The sequence below is a fragment of the Erpetoichthys calabaricus genome, chromosome 7 (assembly GCF_900747795.2).
Source record: "Erpetoichthys calabaricus chromosome 7, fErpCal1.3, whole genome shotgun sequence".
Taxonomy (NCBI): domain Eukaryota; kingdom Metazoa; phylum Chordata; class Cladistia; order Polypteriformes; family Polypteridae; genus Erpetoichthys; species Erpetoichthys calabaricus.
In genome coordinates this window covers 128,378,120-128,404,246 of record NC_041400.2, presented here as the reverse complement: position 1 = coordinate 128,404,246, position 26,127 = coordinate 128,378,120, and the positions used below count along the sequence as shown (strand labels likewise).

The 26,127-nt window shown below is 40.8% G+C and overlaps 1 protein-coding gene across 4 annotated transcripts in view; it reads left to right on the top strand.

The window, feature by feature from the left end:
- Window positions 1-26,127, top strand: part of aopep (aminopeptidase O (putative)) — a 255,885-nt gene that overhangs the window by 13,292 nt on the left and 216,466 nt on the right. For all 4 annotated transcript variants that reach the window (XR_007935394.1, XM_051929668.1, XM_051929667.1 and 1 more), the window contains exons 2-3: window positions 1,648-2,506; window positions 9,176-9,342. Coding sequence is in view for 3 of the 4 variants with exons in the window: in XM_051929668.1 (XP_051785628.1) it covers window positions 1,698-2,506; window positions 9,176-9,342 (976 nt within the window). In the remaining variant the exon portion in view is untranslated. The remainder of the gene's footprint in view (window positions 1-1,647; window positions 2,507-9,175; window positions 9,343-26,127) is intronic.

Sequence of the window (26,127 nt, the reverse complement as noted above, 5' to 3'; positions counted from 1 at the left end):
TGCACAGCAACTCCTGGGCTGCTCCTTGGAACCTCCTTCTAGGCACTGGCCCACAGCAGCCCCAAGACGGCTCTTGCAGTGTGCCTTACCATTCTGCTGCCCCTCACAGTGCCTTCATGGACTTTCCTAATGCTTTTCCTGAGCACATCTCAAACAAGTTTGTGCTTGGGGAGTGAATGGGCCCTGTGATGGTTACCTGATGCAGACACATCTTTGGAATGCAATAGAAAAAAAATCAGAAGATGCCACAGAGGCATCACAAAAACAGTGATCTGACCAGGATTCAAACTTATATTCTCCAAGCTGTGAGGCAGTAGCAGTAACAAGTATGTCAACATGATGTCCTGTTACTGTCTGTTAGAACTAAAGGTAAAATTGTTACTGTACTGATAATAAAAAACTTGTGTTTAGAAGATGACGGCTCTAAAAACAATTTGTTCTTATTTGGCTATTTGCTGTGTTTTCACATACACTTTGCAACCAATATCTGCTTTTTTCTTGATACTCCAGGCAAGTTATATATCTTAAGTCAAAAAAAAGAACATGAAATCTTGGGATATCTGCAGCACATATTGCTCGAGGCTCTGGTAACAGCTATCTTTGAGTGCAAGTCATTTTATTCTGCGTCAAAGGCCATTTGACCGAATCACTGCCTTGTTTATCCCGTCTAAAAATGCTGCTAACTAATAATGGCTTCTCTGCCAGTTTCAGTGAAAATAATTGTTCATCTACTATATTTGTAAAAGTTGGTAAAGATGTGCGGTCGTTAACCTCGCTACTTCCCACAATGTCTTCATTAAAGCAGTCGAGCACTGAAAGGTGCATCATGTTGACTATTGCAGTCTCAGAGCTCCACAACTCTTGGTACAAATCATAGTCACTCTCTATGTGGAATTTAAATGTTCTCTTCATGTCCACCGAGTTGTTGCTCAGGTACTCCAGTTTCCTGTCATATCCCAAAGATGAACAGGTGAAGTTGACTGGAGACTGTAAAGTACTGCAAGTGAGTGTGGGCGTAGTGGCATCTCATCCAGTCTGGTTGCTGTTTTGTGGTCAATGCTGTCTGGAATGGCTCTGATTTTCACTGAGTGTGAAATGAAATAAGCAGTTTCTAAAAATCAATGGATGAATTCTTAAACATATTTCTGAAAACTGAATTGCTTCAAGTGTTGGAAGTCACTTAACCCAGAACAGAATGTGTTAGTAATGCTCGAGATGTATATGTGACAGCTGAGTGTACAGAATATTTGTAATTTGTAAGAACATATTTTAATATGGTAGGGCAAGTAATAAAAGTTCAATTGGAAAGTTATTGATGGGAAAGAAAAGTTTGATGTATGTTAGATTTTTTCCAGCTGAAAGGGTAAATGTCGCCAAGGATAATAGAAGCACACTTCTCACAAAGGCAATTTGTAAATGGCTTAATTTTCTATAGGCATCTCCTAAAAGCTGCTTGTGAATACTACAGTCTCCTTAAACTTACCATACCCAACATTCCCTAACTTGCTAAATCTAACTCAGTTTCACAATATCCCTGTAGTGTTGGGCACTTTATTTAATTAGTAATGTATTTAATTATAATGTAAAGAACTGTTGAGTCTCCTCAGAATTTATTAGTCTATTAACTGCCAGCATTGTCTTTTTCAGAGGCCTGCACAAATACCTCGATCTATGAAATTTTTACAGAGAAACCAGACATGGAAATAAACCTCGACCCCAATAAACATGACCTCCCTCTCAGAGCTAACACTAGCCACATGCTGGTCAGACATTATGTGCTGGACTTAGCTGTGAATTTCAAAAAAAGAGTCATCTCTGGAAATATTGTCCTTTTCTTTGAGACTGCAAAAGAAGCCGATACAATATGCAAACCTGAAAGAGAACAGGACTGTCCGGAAAGCTGCAAGTTGTGCAGACAGGAGACACCCGACTTGACAGATTTTCCAGTGACAAGTGCAAGTACTCATTCAACTCAGTTTGACGCTAATGATGTTAGTGGCTGGGGAAGTAACAGAAAAGATAACTCTCACAAAAACTGTAGGCATGGCAACATAATGCTGACTTCTGGGATTTCAAAAGAAGGCTGCAGAGACACTGAGGATTGTGGGAGTGAAGATTTTGTGCTGGTGCTGGACTGTTGTGATCTTTTAGTCGTAAAGGTTGAAGAAGTTTCTAATTGCATAGAGCCACACATTAAAAAACTAGTTAGCAGGATCAGTGGACAAGATGCTGTTACTCAGCAACCAATGAAAAAGGAGAAGATTCATGCTATTGACGAACTTGTGTCGTTACCTGCAAGTCTTTGGCAAGAGCAGCATAAAATGTACTTGGAGTGCAGCCGAGCGCTTGGCTGTGGGGAGCTTCGCTTTGAAACAGATTCTTGGAGTCTGCAAATCAGAAAACCAGGGATAAAGACAGCCAGAGATTTCCCACACATAGTGAGAATCTGGTATGAGACCAAACCCAGTGGTGGTTCAGTCAGGTGGACACAGGATCAAAGCGGCAGGTGGGTCATTGTGTGAGCACTCTGCTGTAACAAATGATTTGGTAATGACGCAGATAAGTGAATCTTTGGATAATTAATAATTGTGGACTGCCACAAGGTATGTCTGTTTGAAGCAGCTCATTGAACAGAGTCCAAGATGTCATCAGCAATTATTGTAATAAAGTCCTGCCTTGTGTCAGTAATCACAAAGTGTTAACAGAGGCCATCCTCAATAGGTCTTATCTGCGTTACAGATGCGTCAAGCATTTCTGTGAACCTGTTTAAACAAAACAAAGAGTGTATATTAAACATTTAAGAAGATGCATTTATTTTGGCTTTCATATTACTGAACTTAGTTTTAGTATTTCATGTAATATATTTATAGGTAAATATTTTTTCTGTCTAATATTCTGTTTTGTATAGATTTCAGAACTACTGAGGGTTGGATTAATAGGAACATACATTGGAACCTTTTATGCCAGGGAAAAGCTGTAAACGGCCGGGATATATATTTATAAGGTTTTAATATATCGCATAAAATGCAGTAAATAAACCAAATTGCCTTACCACTATCCAGATTGTTGATTTTCATGACTGGAGTCATCTGTTGGATAGTCAGTTTAAAGCAGTGATTTTTACCCAGGGACAGCAAGACCAATTTTAAAACTGGTGAGATTATGCTCTTAAACTTTTCTCAGGTTTAGTCTAAAGTCCAAACCCTTCAGTAATCATGCACCGGTTTTTTGAAGTGCCATGCAGCAACATTAGATCATAACAACACTTTTGATGAAAACAAGCCATTCAGCCCAACATGTTCATCAGTCCTGTTAAGTTAATTTCTCCTAAATAATGTCAAGTCCAGTTTTCAAGGTCCCTAAAGTCTGGCTGTCTACCACAGTATTTGATATCTTATTATTTTCAAGTAGTGGAATTTCTTACCAAGTACTGTATTTGCCTAAGTTATTATGTATTGCAAGGATAAAAATCATGTTCTTACATGGAAGTACAGTATGTATTATCATACATAGTGGGAGACTTACCAAATCCGTTTTACTAGGTTGGTCTACTCTGGCACTTTAAGATTAACATGCATACACACAAAACACACACACATATAGAGATCCTAGCCAGACAATGACTCGAGTGATGTCCAGTTGCCAGTCGCCCCATAATATTCCACATAGGAGCCCCTTCACATAAGTACATGTACGAGTAATGCCAAATGTCTGTTACTGTTAGTACTCTAAATACGGACTCACTATCACCAGCACTAGCAAAGACACGGGTGTCCTCATGATGCATGAAGACTCAAGACTTTTATGGTTATATGCCACTTACCAACCAAATAATGTCTTAACTTCTCATGTTCATATTGAGATGTGACATCACAGAATTGATAACCCTGTGGGCAAGAAAGCAGCAATTGTTCCACACCAGGTGTTCTAATATTTACTTCAAGCACTCAAGATATACGGACAAAGTATTGAAATGTAAAAGCATCGTGTTTATTAAGGTATAAGAAATACTAAATAGAAGAAGATATAATAGAAAATAAAATAGCAAAGTCTGGATGTATGCAGTCTTAGAAAAGCTTACGGAAAAATTAGTACTGTCAAGGGTGGATGTTGTCCTGGATGACTTTTTGATTTAGTATTCGGTGTTATGCATAGGTTTTGTTCTCTGATGTTCAGATCATGTGGTCTTATGTCTCGATCTCTGATATTGCTTCTTATCACATTCCGCTTTTGTCTTTTCCCCTGGTCCCTTGGAAGAGGCATATTTATGTTAAAATACATGTAGGGCTACAGGACATGTGGCATTACACACATTTTTATTGCATGGCTGCCCTTATAATGAACGAATTTGCTCAAAGTATTTGATCTTTTAATGCACCTCATACTGCTTTTCTTTCCCAAGGCATAAACTAATGATAACAACTTCTAGTCCTGTGGCATGGGCACTGTTTTCTGTTCTCTACTTATAAACTATTTGAAACAGCTTATAATCCAGTGGTATCCATACTTGTGTTCCATTCCCTTTGCCATTAAGTTATAAACCAACAGAAACAGATGCATTAAAGTTATAAATTACTGGTGCAATATAAGAGAAACTACAAGAAAGGATGCTTGCAATGTTAATTGCCCCTGTAGTTCAAGTCCTGAAAATTAATTTCATCCTGGTTCATTTGGACAAAGTTAAAACTTTAATATAAGAAGTCTGCTGTTGACTTGCTTGTATAGATTGTTACTTGCTTTTAATAAATTCAATAAATTGATAAAAAAAATGTATACACCAGAACAAGGTACAAATCACCAAACTGCACTCAAGTGTCTTCATTGCCTATCTATCTATCTATCTATCTATCTATCTATCTATCTATCTATCTATCTATCTATCTATCTATCTATCTATCTATCTATCTATCTATCTATCATCATTTTAATACTAGTAGAAGGTTTTTTTTCTTTATTTCACCCTATACAATTTCTTGTATTAGGAATTTGTTAGTTTTCGCATACCCCTTGGGGTCAGAGCGCAGGGTCAGTCATTGTACAGCACCCCTGGAGTGATTAATAATACATTTTATTTATATAGCGCCTTTCCCATGCTCAAGGCAGATTACAGGTTAAGGGTCTTGCTCAAGGGCCAAGCAGAGTAAGATCTCTTTTGGCAGTGACAGGGATTCGAACCAGCAACCTCTGGGATACCAGCACAGATCTTTAGCCTCAGAGCCACCACTCTGCCCCATTAGAAGTTTTTTTTATTAACAGATGCCAACTGCCCATCGTTTGCTACACTCTACAGAAAATCTCAGTTCAGGCAAACAACACCAATTACAGCAGATTTTTACAAATAACTGGCATTATTAGGCATGACATTGCTATTTCAGGATAGAAAACCAAAATTCCTTTATTGATGGCTCATTCAGGAATGAGATGCAGAACTAAAATAATTCAAGAGTGATTTTGTGCCCTTTTGCTGTATGAATCTGAATCCTTATTTTAAATCTAAACCTTGTTTGTTTAGGCAAAATGTGCCAGCACCTCAGTCAGTAATAATGCAGACAATAGCACATGCTCTTATCAGGTAGACGGTTATGTGCAAAACGTTGTGTTGGTGGAGGCAGCCAAAAATTGCAACACTCATTTTAATAAAAGCCTTTAAAAGTATGATTTTTTTAAACATTTTAAAATAACAAAAGATAAATCAGTTATATGGCAGTTATTTTCCATTGTTGTTGATTAAGAAGGAAATCTTTGCTTTCTGGATGTTTAAAGGTTAGGGCAGAGGCACAGTAAATGTCTTTAAATAGGAGAGGAGGTAAAATTTATACACTTTAGTTGTTGAATGTTGTCCCGTTAAGGATGCCGGATTACACAAGGAGTTGCAGGGGATGATGGATCTCACAACTCCCTCACAATTATCAATCTGTCTGACAGCAGTAGTGACTGTATAGATGTTCTCTAAGTCTGGTGAGTTGAGTATCAGTCTGGGCTTGTTTTTACCTTTTTCTGTACTGTCTAGGTAATATAAACCCAAAATATCGGATGGACGAGCTTTCCTTCTGTTTGCATAGTTTCAAACACGTTTTCCTTCTTTTCTTGCATATGTATTGTATGCATTGCAGCTCCTGCTTACAGCTCATTGGTTGTCAATTCTCACAGACACTGGTGCCTAACCCTACGACTGTTTGATTTTTTTTTTTTTTTTGTGGTGAGTCACAAACTGTTATGGCGGAATTGCTGAGGGTGTCGCACTAATTGACTGGTGGTTACAGACGTGTGTTGCAACTTGCCACAATTTACTGAGATAATATAAATGTCAGATTCATCCTGTCTGAGTTGTCGGACATGTACCATTGTCAATTACAACATACAGTACATAAAAGTAATGCTTGACCTAAAATTAAAAAAAATAAAATATTTGTGTAGAGAGGGGCAGAGAGGCTACTATACAATATGACACTCACACTGTTAAAATTTAGAACTCGGGTCCACAAATGCTCAGCTGACTAGAATTCCCTTTAGCCCACCTGGGTTAGCAAGTGCTTTCTGATTCAAAGGTCCTAACTGATAACATGAAATGGAGGGGGATAAGCCCCTTAGCGATTTCTGAACAGTTTTATCTGTCAGGATATTTGAACATATGACATGGTTTCTAGGAAAGACTATTGAATTTACAAAGCATTAAACCGAAACAAGGTTTCATGGATCCAGCATTCTGGGTTCAAATCCCAGGACTGGGTTTGTCTGTATGTAGTTTGCACATTCTCCCCATGTATGCATATGTTCTCCAGTTTTTGTCCCACATTTCCAAAGCAGTGCATGTTAGTTAAATTGGAGATTGAAAACTGGTTAATTGTGGGTGACTGTGCAAGTGGGCCTTGGAACAATATGGTTGTGCAATATATTTAAATTATACTGTATAGTGACAAAGATTTTGTTCCACTGTTACATAGCAAGAATGGAATCTTCATCATTTATCCTTAATCTGAGGTTCACCTTTCTTCTCGGTACCCTGGCATAGGCTTTCCTAGGAGGTCTGAGCAGTGTTATCCCACAATGCTATTTGAAGTTCATAATTTAAAGCCAATTGATGTCCAAATACTTGAAATGTAAATGCATAAATCTTTAACAAAGGGGTTATTCTCTAACTGGAATCTATGTCCTCTTCCCCATCACATCTCACAAGAAGAACTTTTACACTATGTTGTATTTCTGCTGAAAGAATATTATTCAGCCTTGGAAGAAGGTACAACAAGTCTTTTTTGTCATTCCACCAGTGCAGGATGTCAAGCAGGGCCTTTTTGTGGTAACTTTTTGTATGTATTACCTCAAAGTGAGAAAGTGTAGTTGCTTTTTATAGCACTTTTATAGTCTGTAGTATGAAAGTCCATCAGTGAAAGAGCAGATTTCTTTTTATCAATTGAATTCCATAGACAGTTTCTTGCGTTTATTCCCACAAAGCACAAAGTGAAGAAGGCAGCTTTTCACAGCACTTTTACTCTCTGTGCGTCCATCTCCTCTGTATAATAGACCAATGTTAAATGGAAACAGGGTCAAAAGGCTAAGAACCTTTTGATTAGTGCCCTTTTTATCTAATTCATTCACTTATTATAATTTGAACTGGAGTTGATTGGGTAAGTATCATTATGGACTAGTACAACATACTTTAAAAGAAGAAGAATATTTAGGTCTTTCTGGTTTGGCAAGTGCACAAGAAGAAAAGAGGTATTTGTAAACTCAAGTGATAACTGTAGTGAGGATGCTATATGTATATTATTTTTGGTGGTCCTGTCATATTTGTTTTAACCTTTATAAAATTAAACCTTTAATAAGAGCTGCATGCAGAAATGTAAAGCAGATGTGTGCACTACATTTAGACTGACTATTCTTTACAGTTGGTTTAAGAACCTTTTGCTTTATTAAATAAGCTATCACATACTAATCTCATCACCCTCAGACAGTATTGATAGGATGATCTTGGCATCATTGCTGGTGGGGTAGGTAAAGCAAATATGCTTACAGACTACCATGCCGTTAGACAGAAGATGTGCACCAGTAGGCCAGCAGGGCTTAGTTTTACTTCTGTTTTCTTGGTAGTATGTGTACAGCATGTAATCTTCTCTCTCTATCTACATTGTTTTTAATATGGTATGTGACATTCTCAGACCTGCTTAATTAAATTTAGGGTATGTATTTTATGCTAAAGACTTTAATTATGTTATCAATAAATGGTAAAGAATGTATAGTTCAATTGGAGTCTTGTAGTGAGTGAGCATCTCTGCAAGTTGAAATGCTTCTGTTTTCTGCACAGATGTGTCACCTCACCAGTAACATAAAAACGGGACGGTAACTTTTTTTGTTATTGGAGTGGCTTGTTAATGGAACTAATGTGTTAATTTGTCTGTGCTTTTGAGCCCCATGTTTTTCTTTGTGATGATGTCATTTCTTGTTTGTTTGATTTCTTTTTTCTTACTTTGACTGATTGATTGATAAAAGCCTGCATGTGTAGACTTGAAAGCATTTCTTTTTTTCGCTCGAGCCTTAAGTCTTTTGAATTACAGCATGTGCATATACTTGTATTATTGTAGGCCTGCTGGGGTTTATGACTATTATTTCTATTTAATTAATATTGTTTACCTTTCTGTCAATATGAGATATCTTTGTAATTTGTTGCACATAAAAATGAACAAAAAATCTTTTCCAATGCATTAAGACTATCAAGGCAAGAACACATGGTCCGTTATTTATACTTTTCACCATTGTATTTGTTTTTCTTTAAAGAATTATGTCAGAATTATCATTTCCAGTTTTCTTGACCTGAGATCTTATATGTGAATTTGATTGTAAAGACTTGCCATTAAAATGTGTAATCAAAACAAGCGTTATATAGCACATTGGATGAGATATGTAGTTTCTGTTTAAGGTATAATATACATATAAATGTGATACCGAAAGTCTTCCTTGTTGAATGCAACAAATGCATTAAAATATGCAACATATTATTTGCAGACTTTGTGTGTCCAGATCATTATTTAGTATTTTGCATTATAGAGAAGTGAATATTATTTCATTATTTACTACATTTTTTTTTAATAAATAATTATTTTTGTTTTCTTTATACATTCTTTTTTTGTTTATTATTGTAATTTTGCCCCCTTTTATGTTTTCTTTCTTTATTTTTCAGACAATGTGTCTATACTGCTGGATCACCAATAAACAACCGAGCGCTTTTTCCTTGCCAGGAACCCCCTGTTGCCATGTCAACTTGGCAGGCTACTGTTCAGGCACCATCAGAATGTGTGGTATTACTCAGTGGGGAAAATACTGCGGCACCTAGTGATACCCCACAAGGTATGTTCTTTTATAATTGTCCATATTGTATTCCATTTTTGTGTCGGTTCTGTTTCTAAGTAATCATGAATTTAAGGGTTCATGTTGTTCCTTGTTTCTTTATAATTCCAGACATTCATTGAATGGATGTTTCCAACTATTTATGCAAAAGCCTTGGAAGAGATACATTTTGGCACCTTTGTTTAAATATATAGATACCAACTGTACCACCTGAATAGCAGGCATAACCCATGTATGTATGATACATGATACAAGTCTGCAAAATTAAACTAATAATTGTGAATAGTTATTTATATTTATATTCATGAAGACAAAAATAAAATATAGTTAAAATGTTTATATCACATCACATTTAAGTACAAAATTGAAAAGTAATTCAATTAAAATGTAACAAATTATGCAATTTTTCATGTATACAAAAATGTTCTAAATCAATTTAACATCAAATTATTTCATCAACCTAGTATATTCATACATATGTGTAAAGAGAACCACCGTATATACTTACTGAATAGCATATAACTTATCTAATTTTTGTAACTTCTTTTTTTATCTAAAACTTTGATAATGACCCCTCATGTGTACACTTTTTCTAGTGCATCCCTATGAATCTTCCAGCTGTAGGCCACCATCATACTGACATGCCAACCTCCCTGGTACTGTCTTTCTATGTCCTTGATAGCCTGATAGAATCTTTCACCCCACACTTTATTCACCTCTCCAAGATTTCAGGGAAAAATTCCAAATGCTAATCAAAAAGTGAACTTTTGAGACTAATGTTGCAATCCAGTTCCTTAAACTTAACTCATGCAATTTCTTTATAATTTGGATCCTTATTGTTACCCGAACCTTTTATTCCAGGTCATTCATTGAACCATTACATTCTAAACCAGTTTTCTAATATCAGGGCTGGCAAAAATGCCCACCTTCAATTTAGCGTCAGACAAACCGAGAAACTGTTGACACAAATACATAAAACAGCAGCATTTTATCAGGATCCACCAAGCAAGGTCTGATGATGTTTTTGGTACCAAGCTGTAGCTTTTTTTTCCCAACTGGTCATTCTTTCTGAAGCCAATGTCAATACTTGGCACTGCTGTCCCACTCATAGAGAAAACATGGGCTTGTAACAACTACCCCCCATTGCAATGACTCCTCATTGTGTTCAATTCAATATTCTGATCTTGTTATTGAGTAAAATAACTGTTTTGCTTTAAACATATATTTTAATATTAGAAAACATCAAATTCAAAATAATTGGGAGTGGTCTCCACTAGACTTTCTCGTTTACTCCGATTTGGAGATGGATATTTGAGGAGTAAACCGCAAAACAATGATTATATTTTTATATTATGTACATTAAAGAACCATCAAAAACAAATCAATTTAATAATATATTGAACAATTATTATAAAAGTAAATATCTGCATGAATAAAAAAGTACGACTTCTAGTTTGCGGAATAGCTCAGAAATTGATAGAAATCTACGTTTTGTACCTAACACTTGTATGCAAAATTTGGTTGACCTAAGTGAAGCTGTACTGAAGTTATCATGTTTACATACATACAGACACACATGCACACGCACGCACGCACACACACACACACACACACACACACACACACACACACACACACAGACAAACAAACATAACTCCAAAAATGGTATTTTCGCACTTGGGGAGGTCTAAAACGTTGAGATTCATCAAAAGGTCAAATTCATCTTGAGGTCAAATTTTTGGACAATTACAATACTTTGTCTACGAGAAAGCCTTTTAGCTGTCTCCCATGCGCACGTGTGTGACAAGGTAGGCCCAGACCATTCGGGTCGGGCACCCATGACCAAGAGGTCGTGAACCCGAGAAAGAGCATCGGCGTTGGCGTGGAGAGAACCCCGACGATGAACGAGCGAAAACTTGTACGGCTGTAGGTCAAGAAACCACTGGGTAACCCGTGGATTTGACTCCTTGTGCAGGGCCATCCATTGTAAAGGTGCATGGTCCATGACAAGGGTGAATTCCCGGCCCAACAGGTAGTACCTCAGCTGCGTATTCGCCAAAGCCTCCCTCTCCACCGCTGCACACCTGGTCTCTCGTTCCAACAGTTTCCGACTCAGGAACATGATGGGGTGTTCCATACCATCGACGGTTTGGCTCAGCATGGCCCCCAGGCCTGTGTCTGGAGCGTCTGTCTGGAGAATGAAAGGTAAATAAAAGTTAGGTGCTTTCAAAATAGGTGCAGACGAAAGGGCCTGCTTCAAGTCACTAAATGCAGCGCCTGTCTTTTCAGTCCATACCACAATGTTTTTCTTTGTCAAATCAGTCAAGGGCGCCATTCTCTCCGAGAACTGGGTCACAAATCGGCGTTAGTACCCCGCCAACCCAAGAAAGGCTTGGACCTGCTGCTTGGTTTGTGGACGGGGCCAACTCAAAATGGCATCCAATTTGGAGCACTGTGGCTTCATGGTACCCCGACCCACCAGGTAGCCTAAATACTTGGCTTCACTTAATCCAAAGAAACATTTCTTGGGATTTATCTGAAGTCTGGCCTCACCAAGTGTCCGCAATACCGCTTTTACCTGCTGTAAGTGTTCCATCCATGTGCTGGAATAGATGACCACGTCATCCAGGTAGGCAGCATTGTATGAGTTATGAGGCCTGAGCACTTTATTCACCTGCCAGTCTGGGGCACCCCTAGGTGGAAATCGGGGCCCTGCCTTCACAGGAAGGCAGACACTCTCCCCTGAGAGAGCATAATAAGCCCCCTTCGCCTCCCCCATCTGGAGCAGCCCAATTCTGTGAGCCCCTCCCGCACACTCCGTGGCCTGCCCAGGCTGTCCAGCTAAGTGTGCTGGGAGTGGAGCCTGCACCGGGTTTCTCCAACACCCACCCCACCTGAAAACTCGGCCACAGTACGCTCCCACCTGGGTACGTTGCAGGTCCTGTCTTCTTCTCTTCCAGGATTGAACCATCCTACCGATTACTCCAGTGTCAGAAACTCCACACAGAGCCATCACAAGGTTTGGGCCAGCCACCCATATATTTGGTATCCTGGCTGCAAAGTCACAAAATGTTATACAGCACTGATGTGCACAAAACCGAGTCCAAAACAGAACTGATGGAATAAGGAAAAGGTGGAGGCTTTTAAAGGGGAAGACAGGAAGTGAAGTCAGAGGGGTCAAGCTCATAAGGGTTTTCAGCCATAGGCTTGAGCCCGGACGTGATATCAAAGGGGCCGGAGCCAACAAGGTCTTCCTCCATAGGCTTGGACCCAGAAGTGATGTCAACAGAGCCAGGTGGAATCTCCCGTGAATGGTCTGCAGGAAAGTGAGAAAAAGAATCACTGCACCCTGCCACATCCCTCTGTGACTTAGAATTGCCCTCATTCAAGCCCTTTAGCTGCCTCCCATGCGCATGTGTGTGACAATAAATATAAATACAGTATATATACATATATAGTCATAAGAAACATTTGGGAGCCCCTCTCAGCTTGCATAATAATTTACTCTTCTTTCAACAAAAAAGATAACAGTGGTATGTCTTTCATTTCCTAGGAACATCTGAGTATTGGGGTCTTTTCCAAACAAACATTTTTAGTGAAGCAGTATTTAGTTGTATGAAATTAAATCAAATGTGAAAAACTGGCTGTGCAAAAATGTGGGTCCCCTTGTAATTTTGCTTATTTGAATGCATGTAACTGCTCAATACTGATTACTTGCAACACCAAATTGGTTGGATTAGCTCGTTAAGCCTTGAACTTCATAGACAGGTGTGTCCAATCATGAGAAAAGGTATTTAAGGTGGTCAGTTGCAAGTTGTGCTTCCCTTTGACTCTCCTCTGAAGAGTGACAGCATGGGATCCTCAAAGCAACTCTCAAAAGATCTGAAAACAAAGATTGTTCAGTATCATGGTTTAAGGGAAGGCTACAAAAAGCTATCTCAGAGGTTTAAACTGTCAGTTTCAACTGTAAGGAATGTAATCAGGAAATGGAAGGCCACAGGCACAGTTGCTGTTAAACCCAGCAGGTCTGGCAGGCCAAGAAAATTACAGGAGTGGCATATGCGCAGGATTGTGAGAATGGCAACCCACAGATCACCTCCAAAGACCTGCAAGAACATCTTGCTGCAGATGGTGTATCTGTACATTATTCTACAATTCAGCGCAATTTGCACAAAGAACATCTGTATGGCAGGGTTATGAGAAAGAAGCCCTTTCTGCACTCTCGCCACAAACAGAGGCGCTTGTTGTATGCAAATGCTCATTTAGACAAGCCAGATTCATTTTGGAACAAAGTGCTTTGGACTGATGAGACAAAAATTGAGTTATTTGATCATAACAAAAAGCACTTTGCATGGGGGAAGAACACCGCATTCCAAGAAAAACACCTGCTACCTACTGTCAAATTTGGTGGAGGTTCCATCATGCTATGGGGCTGTGTGGCTAATTCAGGGACTGGGGCCCTTGTTAAAGTCAAGGGTCGGATGAATTCAACCCAATATCAACAAATTCTTCAGGATAATGTTCAAGCATCAGTCACAAAGTTGAAGTTACACAGGGGTTGGATATTCCAACAAGGCAATGACCCAAAACACAGTTCGAAATCTACAAAGGCATTCATTCAGAGGGAGAAGTGCAATGTTCTGGAATGGCAGTCACAGTCCCCTGACATGAATATCGTTGAAAATCTATGGGATGATTTGAAGCAGGCTGTGCATGCTCGGCAGCCATCAAATTTAACTGAACTGGAGAGATTTTGTATGGAAGAATGGTCAAAAATACCTCCATCCAGAATCCAGACACTCCTCAAAGACTATAGGAGGCGTCTAGAGGCTGTTATATTTGCAAAAGGAGGCTCAACTAAGTACTGGTGTAATATCTCTGTTGGGGTGCCCAAATTTATGCACCTGTCTAATTTTGTTATGATGCATATTGCATATTTTCTGTTAATCCAATAAACTTAATGTCACTGCAGAAATACTTCTGTTTCCATAAGACATGTCATATATTAAAAAGGAAGTTGCTACTTTGAAAGCTCAGCCAATAATAAACAAAAATCGAAATAATTAAGAGGGGTTCCCAAACTTTTTCATGTGTCATATGAACATTCATTGTTAGGCTGTGTAGCAGTAGAGGCTTTTATCGACCTCTTGAACCCTCAGGTACCACACCAAACACCAGGTTAAAGTACAATTATTATTTATTGTATAATAATAACGTGCACAAAGCACCCTCCACTCCACACTACTCATACAGTAACCACTATTCTCAATACAATAATCACAATACCAATCCTCCTCTCCCAGACACTTCGCCACCCTACCTCCCAGCTCAGCTCAGTGTCTGGGCTTTCCCAGAGTCTTTTTATACCCCCTGACCCGGAGGTGTTCCTGCCCAACAGTCCACAAGTCCTTATTACGTCCGGGTCAGGGTAAAAGTCCTTTTCTTCAACCTGGAAGTACGTCATTTCTCCTGTTCATGTGACCAGGACGTACTTCCAGGTTATAGGGCACATAACAGTCCGGCAGCCTCCCTACAGCGACTCCTGGTGGCCAACATGGTATCCAGCAGGGCTGTGCATACAAACTACAAAGTCCATGAGGCCCTGCTGGAATTTGGGGAACGTCCATGCTGTCAGGAGAGCTCCACCTGGCGGCCTGGGGGTGAGGGCCAGAATATTTAGCTGGCCATCCACCACAGCTGATAATGCTAAAATCTATCTTAATACCAGGTCTACCTCTAATCTGCCACCCCAATGTTTTTTTAAATGTATTTCAGATTTAAAGACTTGGTTAGATGCTAGTAAGTCTGTAGTGTTTTTGCTTGCTCCAAAGTAAATTGTCTGTAAGATTACAGACTTCAACATTAACATTGATGGTGTGTTGGTTCAACCTTCACAAGTTCTGCACAATTTAGTTTTCCCCTTTAACTCATCATGTACCTTTGAACGTCATATTAAGTCACTTACCAAAAGAACTTTGCTTGTCTTTGCCCATTAATAATCAAAGAGAAGAATGAAACACCTGTGCTTGCTTTCATCACATCTCATCTCGACTATTGTAACTCCCTTTTTGCTGGCCTTCCTGCTATAACACTCAGTAGGTTGCAATATTTCCAGAACCCAGCTGCTAGAGTTCTTACATACACCAAGTATACAGAACATATGCCTGCTGTTCTTTAGCATCTGCACTGTCTGCCTGTTTCCTCCCACATCAAATAATTACTGTACACTCATTAATCACAAGGCTTTACTTGATCTAGCTCCATCATGTCTTGTTCAGCTACTTCATCACTGTAATCCTCAACGTGCCCTTAAGTCTTCCAATACTGGGCTCCTAATGGTCTGTGGCCAGGTGCGGGAATGACAGGTCTTGAAAATAAAAGTTACGGCACCGTACCAACCATGTCTTCGTGTTTATATTAGGAGAAACATTCAACCAAAAATAAATACCTCTTGGCGTTTAGGCATCTTGCCTTGGTCTTTCAAATAAACAAACAGGTTTGGGTATAGATGCAGGTTTCAGGTCTGTTTGCTTGGGAGCTCTAGCCAGTGGGTCACTCTTGCCAAAAAGACGTCTCCTTCTGGGTAACTGAGTTTCTTTTAGCTGGGGAACAGAATGCTGCAGGGCTAAGTGTTCTCACTGTGTGGTTTCTCTGTGCAGCAGAGAACAAGGGAGAAGACTATGTTAGCGACAGCACCTCCTCTCATCCCTGCAAGCTGTTACATACCTTAGTCAAGCCTGTGAGGAGATTCTCCGATGTGCATGCAGACCATTCATTGTTATGGTCCTCCTGCATCTGGCCTCTATTTGTAAACTTTCCCATTTAAACAAGATTTTTCTTCAGCCCTAAATTTTTAACGCTTGTTGGATTTGACTATTTTTTTCCTACTTCTTTGTTCTATTTTGTTATTATTTGTATTTGGTTTCCTTTTTTTATTATTTTGTAAAGCATTGTTGAGTTTGAGAAAGACGCTATACACACACAAATTATTATTATTATTAACATTGTGCACTATCTATGTAAAAATACACATGCGTCAGTACACTCTATTTTTTAATTAGATTCCTGAAGCACATTTTTATTAATATACTAGTTGTGATGCCCGAGCCACCTCATCTGACTCCTCTCGATGCGGAGGAGCAGCGGCTCTACTCTGAGCCCCTCCCGGATGACTGAGCTTCTCACCCTATCTTTAAGGGAGATCCCAGACACCCTGCGGAGGAAACTCATTTCAGCTGCTTGTATTCGCGATCTCGTTCTTTCGGTCACTACCCATAGCTCATGACCATAGGTGAGGGCACGAACATAGATCGACGGGTAAATTGAGAGCTTTGCCTTACGGCTCAGCTCCTTTTTCACCACGACAGACCGATGCAGAGCCTGCATCACTGCGGATGCCGCACCGATCCTCCTGTTGATCTCACGCTCCATTCTTCCCTCACTCGTGAACAAGACCCCGAGATACTTGAACTCCTCCACTTGAGGCAGGATCTCGCTCCCAACCCTGAGAGGGCACTCCACCCTTTTCCGGCTGAGGACCATGGTCTCGGATTTGGAGGTGCTGATTCCCATCCCAGCCGCTTCACACTCGGCTGCGAACCGATCCAGATAGAGCTGAAGATCACGGCCTGATGAAGCAAACAGGACAACATCATCTTCAAAAAGCAGTGACCCAATCCTGAGTCCACCAAACCGGACCCCCTCAGCACCCTGGCTGTGCCTAGAAATTCTGTCCATAAAAGTTATGAACAGAATCGGTGACAAAGGGCAGCCCTGGCGGAGTCCAACTCTCACTGGAAACGGGTTCGACTTACTGCCGGCAATGCGGACCAAACTCTGACACCGGTTGTACAGGAACCGAACAGCCCTTATCAGGGGGTCCAGTACCCCATACTCCCGGAGCACCCCCCACAGGATTCCCCGAGAGACACGGTCAAACGCCTTTTCCAAGTCCATAAAACACATGTAGACTGGTTGGGCGAACTCCCATGCACCCTCCAGGACTCTGCTAAGGGTGTAGAGCTGATCCACTGTTCCGTGACCAGGACGAAAACCACACTGTTCCTCCTGAATCCGAGGTTCGACTATCCGACGGACCCTCCTCTCCAGAACCCCCGAATAGACTTTTCCAGGGAGGCTGAGGAGTGTGATCCCTCTGTAGTTGGAACACACCCTCCGTTCCCCCTTCTTAAAGAGGGGGACCACCACCCCGGTCTGCCAATCCAGAGGCACTGTCCCTGATGTCCATGTGATGTTGCAGAGACGTGTCAACCAAGACAGCCGTACAACATCCAGAGCCTTGAGGAACTCCTGGCGTATCTCATCCACCCCTGGGGCCCTGCCACCAAAGAGTTTTTTGACCACCTCGGTGACCTCAGTCCCAGAGATGGGGGAGCCCACCTCCGAGTCCCCAGGCTCTGCTTCCTCATTTGAAGGCATGTTAGTGGGATTGAGGAGGTCTTCGAAGTACTCCCCCCACCGACCCACAACGTCCCGAGTTGAGGTCAGCAGCGCACCATCCCCACCATATACAGTGTTGACACTGCACTGCTTCCCCCTCCTGAGACGCCAGACGGTGGACCAGAATCTCCTCGAAGCCGTCCGAAAGTCATTCTCCATGGCCTCCTCAAACTCCTCCCATGGCCGGGTTTTTGCCTCAGCAACCACCGAAGCTGCATTCCGCTTGGCCTGCCGGTACCTATTAGCTGCCTCCAGAGTCCCACAGGACAAAAGGGACCGGTAGGACTCCTTCTTCAGCTTGACAGCATCCCTCACCACCGGTGTCCACCAACGGGTTCGGGGATTGCCGCCACGACAGGTACCGACCACCTTACTGCCACAGCTCCGGTCAGCCGCCTCAACAATAGACGCACGGAACATGGCCCATTCGGACTCAATGTCCCCCACCTCCCTCGGGACATGGTTGAAGTTCTGCCGGAGGTGGGAGTTGAAGCTACTTCTGACAGGGGGCTCTGCCAGACATTCCCAGCAGACCCTCACAACACGTTTGGGCCTACCAGGCCTGACCGGCATCCTCCCCCACCATCGAAGCCAACTCACCACCAGGTGGTGATCAGTTGATAGCTCCGCCCCTCTCTTCACCCGAGTGTCCAAGACATGTGGCCGCAGGTCCGACGACACGACCACAAAGTCGATCATCAAACTGAGGCCTAGGGTGTCCTGGTGCCAAGTGCACATATGAACACCCCTATGCTTGAACATGGTGTTTGTTATGGACAATCCGTGACGAGCACAGAAGTCCAATAACAAAACACCGCTTGGGTTCAGATCGGGGCGGCCATTCCTCCCAATCACGCCCTTCCAGGTCTCACTGTCATTGCCCACGTGAGCATTGAAGTCTCCCAGCAGTACGAGGGAGTCCCCAGAAGGTATGCCCTCTAGCACCTCCTCCAGGGACTCCAAAAAGGGTGGGTACTCCGAACTGCTGTTCGGTGCATACGCACAAACAACAGTTAGGACCCGTCCCCCACACCCGAAGGCGGAGGGAGGCTACCCTCTCGTCCACCGGGGTAAACCCCAATGTACAGGCTCCAAGTTGGGGGGCAATAAGTATGTCCACACCCGCTCGGCGCCTCTCACCGGGAGCAAATCCAGAGTGGTACAGAGTCCAGCCCCTCTCAAGGAGATTGGTTCCAGAATCCAAGCTGTGCGTCGAGGTGAGTCCGACTATATCTAGCCGAAACCTCTCAACCTCGCGTACTAGCTCAGGCTCCTTCCCCTTCAGAGAGGTGACATTCCACATCCCAAGAACCAGCTTCTGTAGCCGAGGATCGGACCGCCAAGGTCCCCGCCTTCGGCCACCACCCAACTCACAAAGCACCTGACCTCCTGGGCCCCTCCCATAGGTGGTGAGCCCATGGGAAGGTTGAAAGGAACTACTCTGGGTATATCTCTTCTAGGAGGATTCGTTTTGCTGACATGACATGCTCACCTCGCTTGTGCATTAGCGGCTAAGCGACTTTATCTTTCTTTGGAGGTTTAGTTTTCCCGACGTGCTCGCCTATCTTGTGTATTAGTGGTGGGAGGAAAAGTAAAAGGGAGGCCGTTTTGCCGATGTGTTCTCCTCGCTTCTGTATTAGCAGCTAAGTGAGTGACTCTTTCTTCAGAGGTGGAGCCCTTACCCCGACTCCACCTCTTACTTACAGACACACACTTCCACGCATAGACGTTTATATATAAGATAATTCAGAAAGAATTAATATAGTATGCTGAGGACAGCTAGCAACCAAAAAAGAAAAAAATGGCCTTCCCTGGGTATTCTGCAATATAGATTGTTGTAGACATGTTTCAGTGATTTAAATGGAAAAAAGAAGGTTTGGCATTGTTTCTAGCAGTGTGGTAGTAATAATAGTCATAATATTTTGACATGTATGCAGCAGTGAAGTTCCTACTAGTATGTCCAAATAATACACAGTATCACACGACTGTCTGGCACTATGATAAACAAGAATATATTAAAATTCATAACTTCTTTTTATTTAATTGAGCATTTAACATTTGTGGGGGCACAGAAAAAATGGCGAGGACATGTCCATTCATTTGTACTTCCAAAGTTAATGTGAATAACTTGATCAAGGGGGCATTGATGGCTCCATAGTACACTGACGAGAAAAGGAAAATAGAAACACAAACAAATAGCTTACAATGCTTGTCATAGCATAGACAGTCTCACCAGCATTTCTAAAAATAGTGTATTATGCTGATCTTATATTATGATCACACATCCTATTTCTAATTATAATTTTTGCAGCCACACGTTTAATAAATTGCACAATATTAATTAAAAGACTACAAAAGCCTGAAAGTAAAGCATTTTTGTAGTCAATTCTGGTTTGAAACCCTGAACATGTAAAACCTGCCACAATCTTGCAGTATTGGCCTGGAAACTGTTGCTAGGGATGTAGCAATGCCATTATTGTACAGAAAACACAGATTACAAATGCTAAGAAATGTTTAAAAGGAAAGTGATTGATTGGCATTTGACTATGATCTGATCATTAGATCATTAAGGGCTCATTAGAGTTGTCCATGAATAAAAAAAAATGCCAATGAAGCAAAAATAGGTACAAAGAAAAGGGTTTACCATACAAATATACAGTATATTGGTGACTCAAAGTACAAAATACAGCACAAAGGGTCTGTCCAGGTCTGGCCTTCCTGTACAGGTGTAATGCCATACCTACAGAGTAGAGCAGCTCATCTGCTCGTCTATCATTCTCAGGTCTCCTTGTGCTTTCACCCTCCTTTTGTATGTTTCACTGTAGCCTCTTTCTCTACTATCAGTGAAGCTCCTGTCTGCCACAAACCTCTTGACTCATACTTAATTGAGCCTTTAACTGGAACGGGCTTTAAAACACCAGCCATGAAATTCATCCAGGGATAACCCAGGAATAGCCTTTAGAATCAGGAATAGTGCTTGGAATTCCTGGAGTCTTTCTCCTACCATTCTTCTACCAGCCCCAAGTGTCCCAACCATCCTGAGCACCTGCTCTAACTTAAAGGGTTAGTCAGCCTTCAAGATACCTTTTCACAGCAGTGGAAAGCAAAGAGCCATATAAAACAGAAAAGAACACGCTGCCAAACTTTGCACAGAAGCTCTCCTAACATTTGTTCTGTCTCGCCACATTGTTGCCGTGCCTACCTCTGAAGCTTCCAAAGTAATTATGGGGTCATACAGTGTTCACTGCATCAGGGAGCCTTACACTGTCCTAAACAGTGTATCATTTTCTGTGTCTCTGGTCCTTACTGTATCTTTGTCCTCATTATTAAAGCAACTAATGAAATTGTAAGAGCCTGAAGCCGTTGTGAGTATGATAATTTTCAACAATGCTTTAGTAAAATTTGTCTTGTTTCTGTAGGAATTACAGCTTTTTCTATTTATGGAATATGAGGTATTTGTTTAAAAACGATGCTAGGATGACTGACTTACATAACATTGTCATTATGCCTTGCAATAATATTTTATTAGTCTTAAGTTTCACAAATAAAATATACACATACCTTTGCTTTAGCCTGACAATAGCTGAACTTTAAGTGACCGAACAATAAACATTTGAACAATTTAAAAATTTAAACAACTTGAAATTAAAAAGGCCTGAAAAATCTAAATGGTGCACTGGGGTTCATGATGTTAAGAAGGACTGCCTGAAATGTAAGCAAATTTTTATGGACATATTTGTTATGTATTTAGACTTTTAACCTCCACTGTTCATCTTGATTTTATGGATTATTTTTAAAGAATTATGCCAAATTATTTTTTTGAACACTTTGTTTTAATATACCCACTTGAAGCACTTTACACCAGCTCTTGCTGACTGTGTGTGTCGTCATTTGCCTGGCTTATACTCAGATATGTTATTGACAGTTCCAGGTTCAATCTGCCAGGGATATTGGAGCTAACCCGGACCGTCATGATCGGACAGAAAAGAATGTGTTTTTTCAACTAATAAATAATAGTCCCTGTGATGGAATAGCACTCCATTCAAGGCTGGATCTTGCCTTGCACACTCTGCTGACAGTATAGGCTTTGATCCCCTACAACCTTGAACTGGATTAAGTGTGAAATTTATTCATAGCAATCTGCATTGAGATCATGTGAAATTAAATACAGGTTGTCTTAGAAAAACATACACACTTGCTATTCAGCTTTGGTGTTACCTGAAAAATAAAGTTGAGGAACATGCACTAATAGTTTCTGCCGTAAAATCTAAAGCATTTTTGGAGTTTATCCAAGCAATTGAAGTGATTAGTGTAACAATCGTAGTGGACATCATAGTGGATATTTGCAGATGACTTATTCGACACACTTAAACACACTATTTGAACACTTGAAATAATTAGCAACCTACAGAGGGCTGAATTCAAAGACAACCCAAAAATCAAAGTGAAAAAATGATGGGGCAGGCTTGTCCATTTTGCCAAAATTTCATTGCAGCAACTCAGAATCGTACTCAGTAATGTGTATGTCCCCCACGTGCTTGTATGCATGCCTGACAACGTTGGGGCATTGTAGTGATGTGAAATTTTGCATACAAGTTGATAAATATTTTGTAACCCGCTTTATCCTAACTATAGGGTCAAGGGGGTCTGCTGGAGCCAATTCCAGCCAACACATGGGTGCAAGGCAGGAAACATCCCCCTGGCAGGGTGCCAGCCAACCGCAGGGCACACACACACACACATACCAAGCACATACCAGGGACAATTTAGAATCGCCAATACACCTAACCTGCATGTCTTTGGACTGTGGAAGGAAACCGGAGTACCCGGAGGAAACCCACACAGACACAGGGAGAACATGCAAACTCCACGCATGGAGGACTCGAGAAGTGAACACGGGTCTCCTAACTGTGAGGCAACAGTGCTATCACTGCGCCACCGTGCCACACATTATCAATAACACATTATTTAAATTGAAACTTAACTCCTGCTTGTCTTTTACTAAATCTAATTGCTTGAGGTTATAAATGTAGAAGGGAAGGTGGGGAGAAGTTATATGGTACAGTACTTTAGAATCAGTGGTAAGTCTGTGAGATTTGAGGCATTCTGACAAAGGCTACACATTAATAATACAAAAGGGGAAAGTAGAGGAATATAATACTATACCAAGACAAAGCAGGCATGCTCCTAATGAGATGACGGATGGTGTCCTGGGGGATCTTCTCCCAGATCTAGACCAGGATATCACTGAGCTCCTGGACAGTCTGAGGTGCAACCTGGTGGCGTCGGATGGACTGAAACATAATGTCCCAGAGGTGTTCTATTGGATTAAGGTCAGGCAAGCGTGTGGGACAGTCAATTGTATCAATTCCTTCATCTTCCAGGAGCTGCCTGCATACTCTCACCACATGAAGCCAGGCATTGTCGTGCACCAGGAGGAACCCAGGACCCACTGCACCAGCATAGGGTCTGACAGTGGGTCCAAGGATTTTATCCTGACACATAATGGTAGTCAAGGTGCCGTTTTCTAGCCTGTAGAGGATTTGTGTGTCTCTTCATGGATATGCCTCCCGAGACCATCACTGACCCACCACCAAACCAGTCATGCTGAACGATGTTACTGGCAGCATAACATTCTCCACGGCTTCTCCAGACCCTTTCACGTCTGTCACATGTGCTCTGGGTGAACCTGCTGTCATATGTGAAAAGCACAGGGAGCCAGTGGTGGACCTGCCAATTCTGGTGTTCTATGGCAAATCGCAATCAAGCTCCATGGTGCCGGACAGTGAGCACAGGGCCCACTAGAGGACGACGGGCCCTCAGGCCACCCTCATGAAGTCTGTTTCTGATTGTTCAGTCAGAGACATTCACACCAGTGGCCTGCTGGAGGTAATTTTCTGGGGCTCTGGCAGTGCTCATCCTGTTCCTCCTTGCCCAAAGGAGCAGATACCAGTCCTGCTGATGGGTTAAGGACCTTCTACAGCCCTGTCCAGCTCTCCCAGAGTAACTGCCTGTTTCCTGGAATCTCCTCCATGTCCTTGAGACTGTGCTGGGAGTCACAACAATCCTTCTGGCAATGGCACGTATTGATGTGCCATCATGGAGTTGTTGGACTACCTGTGTAACCTCTGTAGGGTCCAGGTATCACCTCTGTGACACTGACTGTAGCCAAATGCAAAACTAGTGAAAAAACAGTCAGAAAAGATGACGAGAAAAAAATGTCATTGGCCTCCACCTGTTAACCCATTCCTGTTTTGGGGGTCGTCTCATTGTTGCCCCTCTAGTGCACCTGTTGTTAATTTCATTAACACCAAAGCAGTTGAAACTGATTAACAATCCCCTCTGCTACTTAACTGACCAGATCAATATCCCAGAAGATTCATTGACTTGATTCTATACTCTGATTAAAAAGTATTCCTTTAATTTTTTTAAGCAGTGTGTGTGTATGTATATGTATATATATATATATATATATATATATACTAGCAAAATACCCGCGCTTCGCAGCGGAGAAGTAGTGTGTTAAAGAGGTTATGAAAAAGTAAAGGAAACATTTTAAAAATAACGTAACATGATTGTCAATGTAATTGTGTTGTCATTGTTATGAGGGTTGGTGTCATATATATATATACATATACACATATACACACACATATACAGATATATAATATATACATATACACATATATTTTTTATATATATATTTTTTATATATATATATATATATATATATATATATATATATATTATATATATATATATATATATATATATACATATACATACATACATACATATACACACATAGATGCACTTACAATAACATAGAAATCAATATAAACAACATTAACATCATTATCTTATGAGAATATGAAGTAATATATAAGAAGCACATTTCATATAAATAGAAATTATTAAACAGTAAAATCTTCTTCTATAATTTGCTACCGTGGCTTTTCGTTGGTCTGTCCAGGATTTTAAATCACCTGTAGCTTGCAAACCGTTTCACCTATTGACTTGAAATCTGGTACACATATAATACGTCACGTCTGCTATCCGCTTTATGGGTGATGATTGTATCACTCTTTTTTTATGTTTATTTTATTCATTTTAAAAATAACGTAACATGATTGTCAATGTAATTGTGTTGTCATTGTTATGAGTGTTGCTGTGTTTTATATATATAAAATACACACACACACACATATAAACATATATATACATATACATATACACATATATATACATATCTACATATATATATACATATATATATATATATATATATATACATATACACATCCACATATCAACATATATATATACACATATATACACACACACACACGCTTTATGGGTGATGATTGTTTTACTCTTTTTATGTTTATTTTATTTAATTGTAGAATCAACTCCTATCTGCGCACACCAGGGCGGCCGTGGGCGGATGCGTATGGTGTATTCACTCCATGTTATCGTGCATTGCGCTGTCAGTGGTATTTTGATAAAAGAATTTGAACAACATATAAGAAGCGTATAAATCATTAAACAGTAAAACATTAACATTTAAGAAGTAAAGTTACATTAAGTACTACTGCAGTGCCTTCGGGTATACCTCATTTTTTGTTTGCCCATTACATGCTTAAATGTATATATTTTTTGGTGCACCTACCCGAGAACACGCGACATATAACCGAGCGTGGGAGAAGCATGGATTTTAAACACGCGTTGAGTTCATCTGCTGGTCTCCCTCGTGGAATAACTGGTAATGTTTGACTAAAATCTACAGCGAGTAAAACGACATTACCTCCTATTTTTTTTTTTTACGATCTCTGAGATGTTGCTTTTTTCGGTTCAAGGCTTCATAAGCTGTTTTATGTTGTATGGTGTACTTATCCCAAACCATCATCTTTGAATGTTGCAAGACTTTCGCCTTGTATGTAGATCGGGGTAATTACATTCATTGCATTCCTAGTCTGAATCACAATCTGATTGTATGGGTGGTTACCTGGCACTGTAGGGTTGCCACCCGTCCTTTAAAATACGGAATCGTGGTGCGTTTGAGAATGAAATTGCGCGTCCCGTTTTGAATCAATACTGGACGGGATTTATCCCGTATTTTTTTTTATCATTTTTTTTTTTAAAGCAGCGTCTCATGCAAATCATCCCACACGCATTTTATGAAGATGCCTCCTTTCCTACTTTTGGTTGGGTAATACTTGATGTCATCGTTAGTTTGATTGGTGTTTTTAACTGTCCAGTGAGGAGGGCGTGTCTTTTAAGTACAGTCTGCAAAGTGTTGGCACTGAGATGTGGCGTCAGCGCCAT